Genomic DNA, 15,464 nt, shown 5'->3' with positions numbered 1-15,464 from the left:
CCAATTTTATTGATTTTGTCAGAGGACCAGATTTTGTTTTCATTGTTTTTCTCTATTTTTTTCTTTTCTATTCGTTCTCTTTCATTCTTCTCATTTTTTATTTCAATCTACTGTAATCCTTAATATTTTGTTTCTTCTTACATTGGGTTTAATTTACTCTTTAATTTTATAGTTTATTAAGCTGGAAACTTAGGTCATTGAATTTGTCTTTCTTCTTTTCAAATATAGGCATTTAATGGTATAGATTTGTTTTAAAAACACTACTTAAGCAACATACTACACGTTTTTTTATGTTGTACTTTTGTTTTCATTGAGTCCAATTTATTTTGTGATTTCCATTGTGATTTCGTCTCTGACCCATGTGTTAGAAGTATGTTGCATAATTTCCAAATATTTTCCATATGTCTTTCTGTTATTTGTTTCTATATTCTATGTGGTCAGAGAATATAATTTCTATGATATGGATACTTTTTAATTTATTCAGATTTATTTTTTGGCTCAAGATATGGTCTGTTTTGTTAAATACGATATGTACCTGAAAAGAATATGTACTCTGCTGTTATTGAGGGGAGTGTTCTATAAATGCTAAGTCTAGTTGGTTGATAATATTGATAAGTCTTCTGTATCCTTACTGATTTTTCTGTCTACTTGTTCTATCAGTTATTGAGAGGGAGATATTGAGATCTCCTGCTAAATCTGGATTTATCTATTTCAGTGCTATCAGTTTTTGCTTCATGTATTTTGAAGCTCTGATGTTAGGGATATATAAACACTTAGGATTGTTATGTCCTCGATAAATGGACTCCGTCATTGTGAGAAGATGTGAGATGTGTTATATCACGAAACTGAAAATAAGTTCGTGAACGTTTTTATGGATCCCAGCCAGGTGCTCCTTTTGTCAGACCCTGCCTTTTGAAGGATTTAGCTGGCTGTAAGAATTTATCCCTTATAGTGTTCCTTGTTACTCTACTCTGTCTAATACTAACAGCCATTTTAGCTTTCTTTTGAGTACAATTAGAATTATTATTTTTCATTCTTTTACCTATTTCTATCTTTATAATGGAATTGGGTTTTTGTAGGCAGTGTATAGTTGGGTCTTGCTTTTTAACAATATAATAATCTCTGCCTTTTAATTGGGCTTTTGATATCCTTTCTACTTCATGTGATTATCGATATGGTCGGGCTTATGTTAGTGTGAGCTGAGACTGAGGCCTGCTGGCTTATACCAGCCTCCCAGATCTGATTGTGAGCATCTCTTTCAGTGACTTGGTGTTAGTAGATTCCAGTTGGCCGTGGTGGGAGTATTTACACCACAGAAAGGGACAAATGCTACCAGTTAGGCCTTCCCCATCCCCTGTGAGCCTGTTATTAAGTATTCACTGGGGTACCACTGATTTAAATCTACTGTCTTGCTACTTGTTTTCTTTTTGTTTAGTATCTTATTGGTTCCTTTTCTCCTCTTTGTCTTTTTTTCTGTTAATTGAGGATTTTTTGTAATTCCATTTTATGTGCTTTATAACCTCATTAACTCTCTCTGGTGTTGTTTTCCTTTTAGTGGTTGCTTTAACTTATTTGCAGACCATCTTTAAGTAATATTATGACTGTTCGCTATGGTATTATAAGAACCTTACAAAGTATTTTTTTTGTTTGCCTCTTCTCAAAAGCACATTTTACTTCTATATGTTATAAACTCCACAGCAGTTATTGATTTTGCTTTAAATAGTCACTTATTTTTAAAATATATTTTTGAAGCAGAAAAAGCCTTATATTTCTCCACATATTTATCATTTTCAATGCTCTTTATTCCTTTATATTGATTCAGATTTCCCTCTAGGATCATTTTCCTTCTGCCCAAAGAATTTCTCTTTCTTTTGCATAGTGCTGGTCTGCTGGTGATGAATTATCTCAGCTTTTGTATGTTTTAAGAAGTATCTTATTTTTTGAAAGATATATTTACCGGTATAGAATTCTAGTTTAGCTTTAGTTTTTTTTCTTATTTTAGTGCTTTAAGGATGTTGGTTCACTGTCTTGGCTTTTGTTGTTTCCTATTTGAAGTCTGCTGTCATTCTTATCTTTTTGTTTCTCTATACTTAATGTGTATTTTTCTCTGGTTTTGAACAATTTTATTATGATGTACCTTGGTGTAGTTTTATCATGTTTCTTGTGCTTGAGATTTGTTGACGTTCTTAGATATGTGGTTTATAGTTTTCATCAGATTTGGAAAAATTTCAGCTGTTATGTCTTAAAATATTTTTTTCTGACTTGTCTCTCCTTTCATCTTCTCTTTCTGGGGCTACAGTTACATGTCTATTAAACTTCTTTATTGTTGTTCTGCATTTCACTAACGCTTTGTTCATTTTACCTAGTCCTTTTTTCCTGTTTATGTTTTGTTTTGCTATGTCTCCCTGTTTACTAATCTCTGATGCATTGTCTAATCTGCTGTTAATTCCACTTAGTGTACTTTTCACTTTAGACATTGTATTTTTTATCTAAAAGTTTCATGTAGGTCTTTTTTTTATATCTTCTGTATTTTTCTTTGTCATGCTCATGCTTTCTTCTACCTTCTTGAACAAATGGAGTATAGTAACCGCCTCAATGTTCTTATCTGCTAATTCTATCATCTCTGTCATTTCTAGGTCTATTGCTAGATTAATCCACTCCTTAGAGGTATACTTTTCTGTTTCATTGCTTTATAGTTTGTGATTGAATGCTAGACATTGTAAATTTTACTTTGTTGAGTGTTGAATTTTTGTATTACTTTAACTATTGGGGTTTTTATCCTGGAGCAATTTTTTTAAAAAATAGTTGATCCTTCTGAGATTTGCTTTTAAATTCTGTTAGGTAGAATCAGAACAGCCTTTATTCTAAGGCTAAACTGGCCCTAGTAACCTCAGGATTCTCTTGATGCCCCATGTGCTAGGAGATCTTTCCACTGTGATTTTTGGGAATAAGAACTATTCCTGGCCTTGTGGGAGCATTGGGAACTGTCCTGCCTCTTCCTAGTGATTTGTTCTGTGGTCTCAGTAGTTTCCTCATGCTCATGTGTTGATCAGACTCACTTAAGACCCAAGGGGAACCCTCTTCAGATCTCCAGAGAGCTTTCTCTCTGTCTCTCTCTCTCCCCTCTCCAGTACTCTTCTGTGTGCATTCTAGATGCCTTGGTCTCTCTGAACTCCAAGGGAGACTGCTGGACTCTGTTACTCCTCCCTGCTCTTTCCAGGTAGTAATCTGGGGACAGTCATGTTGCTCACATTATTTTCCTTCTCTCAGAGATCACTGTACTGTGCTTTATGTTGTCCATTGTCTGAAAACAGTTGCTTTGTGTATTTTGTCCAGGATTTTCTTTTCTTTTAAAAAAAAAAAAAAAAAAGATTGGCACCTGAGCTAACATCTGTTGCCAGTCTTCTTTTTTTCCTTCTTGTCCCCAAAGCCTCCCAGTACATAGTTGTATATTCTAGTTGTGAGCGCCACTGGTTGTGCTATATGGGATGCTGCCTCAGCATGACCTGATGAGCAGTGCCATGTCCGCGACCAGGTTCCGAACTGGTGAAACCCTGGGCCGCGGAAGTGGAGCGTGCACACTTAACCACTTGGCTGTGGGGCTGGCTCCTGGCAAGGATTTTAGTTGTTTAAGATAGAAAGGTAAATCTGGCTTCTATAATTCATTATACTAGAAGCAGAAAGTTGTATATTATTGTTTTAATTAGCATTTCTTTTTAGCTTAGATATGAACATTTTCTGTATGTTTTAAAAAATTTCTCTTGACAGAAAAAAACTTTCACCTATGTCATCCAAACATAATTATGCATACTTATTTTTAAGATTTTTGTGTTTAGATGGGGGCCGGCCCCATGGCCCAGGTGTTAAGCTTACACGCTCTGCTTTGGCGGCCCACGGTTTCGCCGGTTCAGATCCTGGGCATGGACATGGCACTGCTCATCAAGCCATGTTGAGGCGGTGTCCCACACAGCACAACCAGGAGGACCTACAACTAAAATTACAACTATGTACCGGGGGGCTTTGGGGAGAAGGAGGAAAAATAAAATCTTTAAAAAAAAAAAGATTTTTGTGTTTAGAGATTCCACAAGACCCATTTATCAGCTCATTTGTCTTTATTCTTTGGATTGTCAAGTTGTTTATAATCTCTAAATGATTTTCTTCCTTTAAGCCTGTTTTTCCTTAATCAAAGAGAATAGGTGAACATTCCTTCTAGAACCCCTTTGTAGACCAAAAAAATAATCTTCATTTATTCATTCAACCATTATTCATGGAATGTTTATTATGTGGAAGGCCATATACTAGGCATTGTGTATACACACAAAGGTACATGAAAAAGAGTTCCTACCCTCGGGGAGTTCATAGTCTGGTAGGTAAACTGACAAAAAATAGTTAGCTCTCCCTCTGTGGAATATTTGCAGTGGGAACGATGTTCTTCTATTCTAGAACCATGGAAATGGAAATGATTACTTTCTCTGAGTATCACTTTACCCTAATCCACTCCTTTTCTCAAACACTCAAGCGTGCTCCTGCTTTAGGGTCTTTGTTCTTGCTGTTCCCTCTGCCTAGAATGCTGCCCTGCCAAGGTTTTCCAAATGGCTTACTCATACTCCTTCACATCCTCAAATATCATTTTATCAGTGAGACCTCCCTTGACCGTTGTCTATAAAATGGCACTTCCATCTACAATCTTTATCCCCTTACTTGGGTTTATTCTTTATAGCATTATCATTTACATTTTTATTTATTTTCTTCCTCATCACCTTTTGTCTCCTCCCCCTCTCAAATGTAAATGCCAGATGAGCAGGGACTCTATCTGTTTTGTTCACTATTTTATCACCTTGAGTAGTAACTGACACATACAGGATTCTTGATAAATATTTCTTGAAAAAATTTATACCTGTGTGGTCGCTTGATTATTTTTCCTTTCCATGTTTCCCTGCAAAGCATTTCCTGAGTGATTTTATTCACAATGTCCATTTTTGGTTTACTCTGCACTTAGAATAAGCAAATGTCTTAGTAACACTGTAATAGTTAAAAGAGACACTTATGTCGAGTAGATACTAAATTTTGTTTTTTCCTCTCTCTTAGTTTGCAGATAGGACCAATCCAATCGATAAACATCTTGAGGTCCTGGCCAATAAGTATGGATTGTCTGCACAACCAGTTATTCCTCAGATGTTTGGGTGTGCTGGAAAAGAGCACATGGAAAAATATGGTATGTTAAAAAAAACTTGAAGGCTTATTGGTAGTTATATACATGTGACGAGAAACAGCAGGTATTGATTAAGGAACTGTGGAGGATGCCAGGATATATAAGACGTAAAGTGGTTTTTGAATTAAATCGAAGAAGTAGTCTGTACAGAGTTTAGTTGTAGAGAAAATATTTATATATAGGAATTAGAAATATATAGGAATATATTCATATAGGAAGTACCTAGAATGCTCCAAAACAAGAAATTGAAATAGGAAAAATAGCATAAATCTTGTCTCCTTTAATCATGGACTATAAATTGAGGTTCATCAGTTCTGAATATTATAATGAGATTTAAAGCTTGCTTTTGATAACAGATTTATATAACCAAATTTTATTCTTAGTACTTGAGTCCATCAGGAGTGCATCATCATCTGTCATTCCATGGTGTTTTATGAGATTTATATTTCATAGTTGATTTTTATTTTGTAGATAAACATCCTAGTTTTTTGACGGATGGTCAATGATTGGCTTCCCTTTGCCAGTTAGTTAAATCATGGGTAACTGCAGATAGAATTTTTTGTTGTTGTTGTATGACCCTGAACCAGTGCCTTGTTGTGTACTGTGAGATAACAAAGAAAATAATCATGCTTGAAAGTTCATCATTCCTGTTCTTTGCAGGGAAAATATCCCAGGTTTGCTAGCCAAGATCAAGTAATTAGAAAGGAAAAAAATCTTCAAGGAAGAGTGGTGGGATCATATAGAGAAGCACTGCTAGTTTTGAGCCATAGGAATTTTCTTTCTTGTAGCTATTTTCTTACCCTTTTTAACTCAGTCCGTTTCAATCTGGTTTCCCTCCTTACTCAGGGCTACCATTGATCACCATGTTGCTATATCCAGTACATACTTTTCAATCCTGGTTTAATAGACCTCAGCACTATTAGTCCCTTTTCTACTTCCTTCTTGAAACATTCTCTTCTCTTGGCCTCCACGATACCTCCTTCTGTAACCTCTTTGGCTATTCCTTGTCCATTTCCTTTTCAATTAAATAATTCACCTTAAAGTAGCTCTCTTTATATTCCAGGCATCATTCTAAGCACTGGAATGTAGCAGTATATCAGTTAGCTATTGCTGAGTAATAAACCACACCAAAACTCAGCGATTTTAAACAATGATTATTTATTATTATAGTTTACAAGTTTGTAGATTGGGAGTCAGCTTGTCTAAGCTGAGCTCAGCTCTTCTTACCTTGGTTAATCATGACTGTAGGTTGATTGGAGACCCTGTTCTAGTCTTGTTTGACTGAGTCATAGCTCTTGTCCTCCTCGTGGGACTGGAAGGCCAGCCCTGGCATGTCATTTTCATCGTCCTAGCAGAAGCACAAGAGAGTAACCTGCAACATGCAAGACCTTTTGAGACTTAAGCTGTTGACCCAGAGCAAGTCATGTGGCAAACTTAGAATCAAGGGATAGAGAAATATGCTCCACTTCTTTTGTGGTAGGAAACTGCAAAGTCAGACCACAAAGGACATTCAAGAGGGCAAAAGAATTTGGGACATTAATGCATTCATTCACAAGCAATAAGTCAGCAGATGAGATGTGAGGTTTTGCTTAAATTTCTAATAAGGGAGAGACAGTAACACTTGAAAAAAACTAAGGTAATTTCAGGTAATTATTAGTCCTATGAAGAAAATAAAACAAAGTAATGTAGGGAGAGGTGGGCAAACTTAGGATAGTCAGTGATGGCCTCTATACTTGTATATCTAGTTGGCATCTTACATCTCTGCTTGTATATTTAACGGGCATCTCAAATTTAACATGTTCAAATGCCAACTCTTAATTCCATTCTGTCATTGTCTTAAACTTGCTCCTTCCCTAGTTTTCCTCATCTCAATAAGTGGCGCTTCCATCCGTTCAGATGTTCAAAGCAGAAACATGAGTCATCTTTGATACTTCTTTCTCCCTTTCCCCCATTCCAGTCCCTCATTATGTCCTATTAATTCCACCTGCAAACTCCAAACTATGTTTCTTCCTTCCATTTCCTTTCATTACTACAGCTCTTACCCTAGACAAGAATTTTTCAAACTGTGGGTCGTGACCTGCTAGGAAATTATGGAATTAAGTTCATAGGTTGAACCCAGCATTTTTCTAAAATCTAAAATTTGTCGTTATTGTATATTATAACTGAATACAGGGAAGTGCACAAAACATAAATAGACAACTTAGTGAACTCTCACAAAGCTCATAACTGTGAGCTAAACCACCTCCCAGGTGAAAAATAGAATGCTAACACCCAAGAATCCTCTCTGTAGATTATTTTTATCTGAAGAACTTTGTGCGTCTCCTATGATCTTCTTGGGTCATTCCATTAGACAAAAAGCTACACCTACAAATCTTTTTGAGATGAGCCCTCTTATACCTTGGATCCCTTCTGAGATGGCTGAGGGATGGCATTTTTAAGCTTCCTACCAGGCCTTTGTTTGATTGAGAGAATTTGTGAGGCATAGTCTTTTTCTCTTTGGAGGATTTTCTTCTGTTTGAGCTATATTCTGAGGCATCACTTTTGATCTTTCTGAGATCTTACAGAAAGATTTGTCACACCCTGAGCTTCATCTTTGCACCATGTTTTCCTCGTAGTGCCCTAGATTTAATCTTTACTCAAAGGCCGTTTCTTAATTTTAGCATCATTTCCTACCTTGAGAGGCTGAGAATTTTCAACACCACGAAGTCCCGAATTCTTTTTGTTAAACAGTTATTTCCTCGATATAGCAATATAGAATCTTCCTATAAACAGCAAGAAGAAGCCAAGTGGCAACTTCAATATTTTGCTTATCTGATTTCCACATAACTACAAGTAATAGTGTTACTAAAATTTCTACTACTGTTGTAACAATGATCTCCTTTTCTCTAGCCCTCAGTGAAGTTTTATCTTTTTGCAAACCGTCACCTTTCAGGTGTCTTTAGAGGACCGCAAGGCTTTCTCTAATAATTTCTTCAAGGCACTTTAGGCTTTTGCTAGTAATTTTCTTAAAAGCCACCTCCTGGTTCCAAAGCTGTTCACATATTTTACATTTTTTTGTTAAGTGTAACTCCACTTCCAGTTTATTAGTTTGCTCGGGCCGCCATAACAAAATATCATAGACTGGGTAGCTTAAATGATAGAAATTTATTTTTCGTGTTTCTAGAGGCTAGGAAATCCAAGATGAAGTTGCAAGATGAGGTCTCTTCTCTTAGCTTGTAGACAGATGCCATCTCACTGTGTACTCACATGATCTCTTCTTTTGTGGGCACAGAGAGAAAGAGAGAAAGAAACATCTTTTTCTTCCTCTTCTTATAAGAGTTCTTACAAGGACACTAACCCATCATGAGGGCCTTACTTTCATGGTCTCATCTATCCTAATCACCTCCCCAAAGCCCCATTTCCAAATACCATCACATTGGCGTTTAGGGCTTCAACAGATTTATTTTGAATTTTGGGGGACACGATTCAGTCCGTTGCACTCAGATACCAAAATATGTATTCATTATCTGTTACTGTGTAACAGTGAGACTCTCTTTTTAGAAATCATTTCTTGTTGCTTTCATTCTCGTTGTCTAGTTTCCCTGTGTGTAAGCTCACTGGCCTTCTTTCAGTGTCTTTAATAAGCCAAGCTTTCCTGCCTTAGGCTCTCCTATTCCCTTTGGCTACAGTGTTCTTTCCTCCATTCTTTCCAAGTCAGCTCTGCTCCTCCCTTAGGTCTTAAAAAAACCTTGTCTCATATCTCCAACACTTTACAAAAGTGTCTCCACTTGGCTGTCTAAAGGACATCTCAAATTTAACAGGTCTAAAGCTGAAGTCCTAATTCTTTCCTTGAACTTCCCCCTTCCCCATCTGTTCTTGAAGTTTTCCCCCATTCAGGAAATGATAACTCCATCTTTCTAGGACCTTTGGCCAAAAACCTTGCAGCCGTTCTTGATTCTACTCTCAGTCAACATTTAATATATCAGCAAACTTTTTCACTCATTTCTCAGAATATCCACTTCTCACCATTCCCACCACCTCTGCTGCAGGGTAAGCCACTGTAATTTCTCAGCTGGATTATAGGCATCTCCTAACTGGGTTTTCTGCTTCTGCTTGTGTACCTCTACAGTCTGTTCTTCATAGCCAGAGCAATGCTTTTCAAATATAAGCCAGCTCATTTCACTCCTCTGCTCAGAACTCTCCATGTGTTTTCATTACTCTCACTTTGAAACCTGTGGATCTTATTATGGCCTACAAACTTCTACATGATCTGATCCCAACCCCGCATTAGCTTTCTGACCTTATCTTTTACTGTTTCTTCTTTCACCACTCTGCTCCAGCCATACTATCCTTTCTGTTCCTCAAACACAGTAAACACATTCTGCTTCAGGCAGAGCCTCAGCTTTGCTATTTCCACTTCTGGAATGCTCTGCCCTAAGATATCTTCAGTGCTAGCTCCATTACTTCTATCAGGCCTTTGCTTAAATCTCATCTTCTGCTTTCTTTCCTCACCCTCCTTCCCAGAACTCTCTGTCCTCTGTCTCCTGCTTTATTATTTTACATAGAACTTATAAAAATCTGGCATATTTATTTTTTCTTATTTATTAACTGTCTTCTCCAACCAGAATGTAAGTTCTGCAGGAGCACTGATTTTTATTTGTTTTATTCCCTGCTCATTGACTGTTACCTGGGACACTGCCTGGCACAAAGCAGGTATACTGTAATTAATTAATTGATCTTCAAAGAAAGATCATCCTTGACCATTCAAATTGAAGTAGATTTCTCCTGTTATTCTCTTTCATAGATAGCTCCCTATGTCTCCCTATTTCTTTCCTTCATAGCACTTAGTGTTATTTATATTTATATCTTAATATGTATATATTATCACACTTTTACTTATTTAATTTTTGTCTTCCTTATGAGTCTATAAATTCCATGAAAGCGGGAACCATGCCTATTTTGTTTACCTTTGATATATCCAGCCTAGCACAGTACTTGGTATGTAATCTAGCCAGAAGAAAGAGTTTTTTTTATTCTCTTCCACAGTCCCCAGCATATTTAAATACTCAATAAACATTTGATGAATGAATGAATGAATTTTCTTACATATGTTACCTCATTCAATTCTTACAACAATCCATTATGGGAAGCATTATTATCCCATTAAGTAAGATGCTGGCTTCAGGGGCTATATATATATATATATATATATGAAGGATCGTGAAGCTGGCCTCTTAATATATATATATTTTTTTCTTTTGGGAATAGGTATTGAATTTTCTCAAAGGCTTCTCTACCATCTGTGGAGTTAATTGCGTTGTATCCCCCACTTACATCTGTTAATAAAGAATTCTTTATTAATGGATTCTTGATATTGAACTAACTTTGCGTATCTGGAACAAATGGCACTTGGTTATGATGTATTGATTTTTTTAATGTGGAGTTAGATTCTGCCACTATTATTTAGTACTTTCAAATCAATTTTTATAAGTGATATTGGCTTATAATTTTCGTTTTTTCTTACATCTTTATCAAATTTAGGTGTTAATTTTATATTTGCTTTATAAAAAGAAATAGGAAGGCTTTCTTTACTTTTGATGCTCTGGAACAATTCATGGAGCACTGGGACTACCTGATCTTTGTAGGTTTGGTAGAATTACCTGTGAAACCATCTGGGCCTAGTTTTTTCTTTGCGGGGGAAGGGAGTTGCTTGGCAAGTATCTATTTATTTATGTTTAGATATTATATCTCCAGTGGGCTCAATTTTGGTAGTCTCTATTTTTCTATAAAATTATCCATTTCATTTAGATTTTCACATTTATTTGTATAGAAATCTGAGACGTAGTCTCACCATTTTAAAATTTGTTTCTATTTAAATGGTACTTTCCTCTTATTATTTCTTATTTTTGTGTGTTTATGCTTTCTCCCTTTTTTCTTCATTAACTTAGGCTAGTAATTTGTTGTCTTAAATTTTTTAGTATATCGGAATTTTGATTGATTAATTATGTCTACTCTTTCTATTCTTTACCCCGTTAATTTCTCCTTTTATCTTCCTTGTGCTTTTTGGGGGTTTACTTTGTTGTTGTTTTTCTAGTTTTTTGAGTTGCGAATTTAATTCATTTTCTTTCCTTTTATTAGCAGCGTTATTGAGATATAATTCACAGACCATAAAATTCACCCTTATTAAGTGTACACTTCAGTGATTTCTAATATATTCACAGATTTGTTCAGCCATCACCACTGTCTGATTTCAGAACATTTTCATCATCCCAAAAGGAAACCCCATATCTATTAGCCGTCCTCCCCCTTACCCTCTCCTCTCAGGCACCTGGCAACCACTAATCTGCTTTCTGTTTTTATGGATTTGCCTATTCTGAACATGTCACTTAAGTGGAATCATACAGTATGTGGCCTTTTGTGACTGGTGTCTTTTACTTAGCATAATGTTTACATAGTTCGTTCAGGTCGTAGCATGTATCAGGACTTCATTCCTTTTTATTGCTGAATAATGTTTCATTTTATCATTCTTTCTTGTGTTTAGTGCTATGTATTTTTCTGATTACTGCTGTAAACATATCACACTGATTCTGATATATAATGTTTTCTGTATAATTTTCTCAGAAATTTTATAATTTCCATTTGTATTTCCTTTTCTTACTCAAGAATTGTTTCATGGAAATATTTTTTTACTTTCTGGGTAGACTTTTTATTTTTCATTTTATTAATAATTTCTAGTTTCATTGTATTGTGATTTGAGAGTGTTGTTTTTAGATTTGCGGGGATTCCGAGTCCTATTCTGCCGTCTAATGTCAGTGTAGTAAAGTCCTTATTTGATAGTGAATTTTTTGAAAGAGGATTCTGTGTCCTCTGATTTTTTGTTTCCTTTTTTTGGTCTTGCAGGACCCTAAAACTTCCCCTTTTGCTTCTTTTCTTTTTCAATCTTCAGTTGCCAAAGGGCACCTTTCGCTTTCTTTTTGCCTTGTTTTTTTCTCCTAGAAGCTATACCTTTAAAAGATTACCACCTTGAACCTCTTGAACTTTTCAGACCCTTCCCTGTAGTCGTGCTTTGATCTCTAGAAATATTTTTTAAAAATATTTTCTAAGGAGGCGGAGCAAAATGGTGGGGTGAGCTGACCCAGGACTCTCTCCCCTCCAAAGTACAACAAAGGACTGAAAAAAACCCCTGAATTTCAGCTAATGAACCTAATGCCAGGACTCAGAGACCTACAGTTTCAAAAGACAGAGGAGGGAGCCCCTGCTTCCCGCCTCAGAGGAGCTAGAACAGGGTAGGAGAGAACATCGCTCCATCCCCTAGAAACCAGGATCGCCACGCGGGCCCTGGAAGGAGCGGGGGAGGGGCCACGCAACCAGGGGATCGTCTAGGACTCCCACCGCCGGTACAGTGGAAACCCGCTGACAGGGGAAAGCTTCCGTGCTCGGGGACCCCATAAACCCAGGGCCCTGGGAGACCAGAGAACAGAACTGATCAAATCGAGATCAGTGCTCGAGAGAAACTGCCCCCGCCCCCGTCCCAGCAAAGCGCACTGGGTGCTGCCATCTTGCCCAAAGGCGGAGAGCTCAGAATGTGTGGCACTCGACCCCCATCCAGTGGCGACAGACTGTAACTGCAACTGAATTCTACCACCATGCAAAAAAACCGCTCTTCTACCATCCAGCAATTTATAAAAGCCCCAGACCAGAAGGAAAACAATAAAAACATAGAATTAAGTCCTGAGGACTTGGAATTAGGTAAACTGAATGAAAATGAGTTCAGAGCAGCTATAATAAAAAAACTCAATGAGGTAGAGAGAAAGATAGAGAAACAAGCCGAGTTCTGGAGTTATGTCACAAAAGAGATTGAAATTATAAAGAAGAATCAAACAAAATTACTAGAGATGAAAAACACAATGGACCAGATAAACAGAATACAGATTCCCTGAGTGCCCGGGTAGACTTCATAGAAGAGAAAATTAGCATAATCGAAGATGGACAGGCTGAATGGCTCCAGACAGAGGAAGAAAGAGAACTAAGGATTAAAAGGAATGAGGAAAGTATTAGAGAGATAGCAGATTCAATGAGGAGAAAGAATTTAAGGATCATAGGAATTCCCGAGAACGTGGAAAAGGAAAATGGAGCAGAAAGTGTGCTTAATGAAATTATAGAAGAGAAGTTCCCAAATCTAGGGATTGAGGGAGAAATGTGTGTAGAAGAAGCTTTCAGATCTCCTAGATTTGTCAATGTAAAAAGACCTACCGCAAGGCATATAGTAGTACAAATGGCAAAAATGAATGACAAAGAAGGAATACTCAGGGCTGCAAGACAAAAGAGAATTACGTACAAAGGAGCTCCTATCAGACTTTCAGCGGATTTCTCTGCAGAAACCTTACAAGCTAGGAGAGAATGGAGTGACATATTCAAAGCTTTAAAAGATATAAAAATCTTCAGCCAAGAATACTCTATCCAGCAAGAATATCCTTCAGATATGAGGGAGAAATTAAATCTTTTCCAGACAAACAAAAGTTAAGGGAATTTGTAACCAAAACTCCTCCACTACAAGAAATCCTCAAGAAGGCTCTCATACCTGAAAAAAGAAAAAAGGGAGAAAGGGGCCACAAACCACAGAGTAGGGAGACAGATAAATAGAACCAGAATAGGATAGCAAATATCCAACTATAGCATTAGGATAAAGGTAAGGAAACTACCAAAGCAAAGACGATCTTATCACTCTAACTACAAACTCATAACACAAGTTGGAACAAGAAGTGAAAATAATAATTTAGGAGGGGAAGAGCAAAGGGACTAAATTAGTCTAGGCCAAGTAAGTAAGAGACCACCAGAGAAGAGACTATATTATACACGAGATTCTAAATACAAACTTCAGGGTTGCCACTAAACTAAAAAACAGAACAGAGACACAAAACATAAATAAGCAAAAATCTAAGAAACCCAGCATAAGAAATTGCAGTATCAAATGGATAGGATAAAGCACACAGGAAGAGAAAAGCAGGAAAGCCAGATAATGAGCAACAGATTGACAGCTTTAAGTCCACATGCATCAATAATCACTGTTAATATAAACGGATTGAACTCTCCAATGAAAAGACACAGATTGGCAAAATGGATTAAAGAACAAGATCCAACAATTTGTTGCCTCCAGGAAACACACCTCAGCCCCAAGGACAAACACAGGCTCAGAGCGAAGGGGTGGAGGACAATACTTTGAAGCTAATAGCAAGGAAAAAAAAGCAGGTGTTGCAATTCTTATATCAAAGTGGATTTCAAAATAAGACAGGTAAAGAGAGACACACAGGGACAATATATAATGATCAAAGGGACACTTCATCAAGAAGAAATAAAGCTTATAAATATCTATGCACCCAACATAGAAGCACCAAAGGTCATAAAGCAACTATTAACAGGCCTAAAGGAAGATGTTAAAAACAACACAATAATAGTAGGGGACCTCAACACCCCACTCACATCAATGGACAGATCATCCAGACAGAAAATCAACAAGGAAATAGTGGAGCTAAACGAAAAACTAAAAGAATTGGACTTAATAGACATATATAGATCATTTCATCCTAAAAAAGCAGAATACACATTCTTCTCAAGTGCACATGGAACATTCTCAAGGATAGACCATATGTTGGGAAACAAGGCAAGCCTCTACAAATTTAAAAAAATTGAAATAATAACAAGCATCTTCTCTGATCATATGCTATAAGGCTAGAAATTAATTACAAGAAAAAAGCTGAGAAAGGCACAAAGATGTGGAGACTAAACAATACACTACTGAACAAGCAATGGATCATTGAAGAAATTAAAGAAGAAATCAAAAAATACCTGGAAACTAATGAAAATGATAACATGCCATACCAACTCATATGGGATACAGGAAAAGCTGTATTAAGAGGAAAATTCATCGCAATACAGGCACATCTTAACAAACAAGAAAAATCCCAAATAAGCAATCTTAAACTACACCTAACTGAAGAGAAAGAAGAACAAACAAAGCCCAAAGTCAGCAGAAGGAGAGAAATATAATAAGAATCAGAGCAGAAATAAATCCTATTGAAACAAAAAAGGCAGTAGAAAGGATCAGTGAAACAAAGAGCTGGTTCTTTGAGAAGATAAATAAAATTGACAAACCCCTAGCCAGACTTACAAAGAAAAAAAGGGAGAAAGCTCAAATAAACAAAATCAGAAATGAAAGAGGAGAAATAACAACAGACTCCGCAGAAATACAGCAGATTATAAGAGAATACTACGA

General features: G+C 36.6%; 1 protein-coding gene across 2 annotated transcripts in view; it reads left to right on the top strand.

Annotated features, from left to right (window-relative positions):
- Positions 1-15,464, top strand: part of SCP2 (sterol carrier protein 2) — a 161,478-nt gene that overhangs the window by 69,399 nt on the left and 76,615 nt on the right. For both annotated transcript variants that reach the window (XM_046660148.1, XM_046660150.1), the window contains exon 6: positions 5,089-5,215. In XM_046660148.1, the coding sequence (XP_046516104.1) occupies positions 5,089-5,215 (127 nt within the window). The remainder of the gene's footprint in view (positions 1-5,088; positions 5,216-15,464) is intronic.

The sequence above is a fragment of the Equus quagga genome, chromosome 5 (assembly GCF_021613505.1).
Source record: "Equus quagga isolate Etosha38 chromosome 5, UCLA_HA_Equagga_1.0, whole genome shotgun sequence".
Classification (NCBI taxonomy): Eukaryota; Metazoa; Chordata; class Mammalia; order Perissodactyla; family Equidae; genus Equus; species Equus quagga.
Note: the sequence above shows the minus strand (reverse complement) of the source record. Positions and strands in the feature narration are given on the sequence as shown.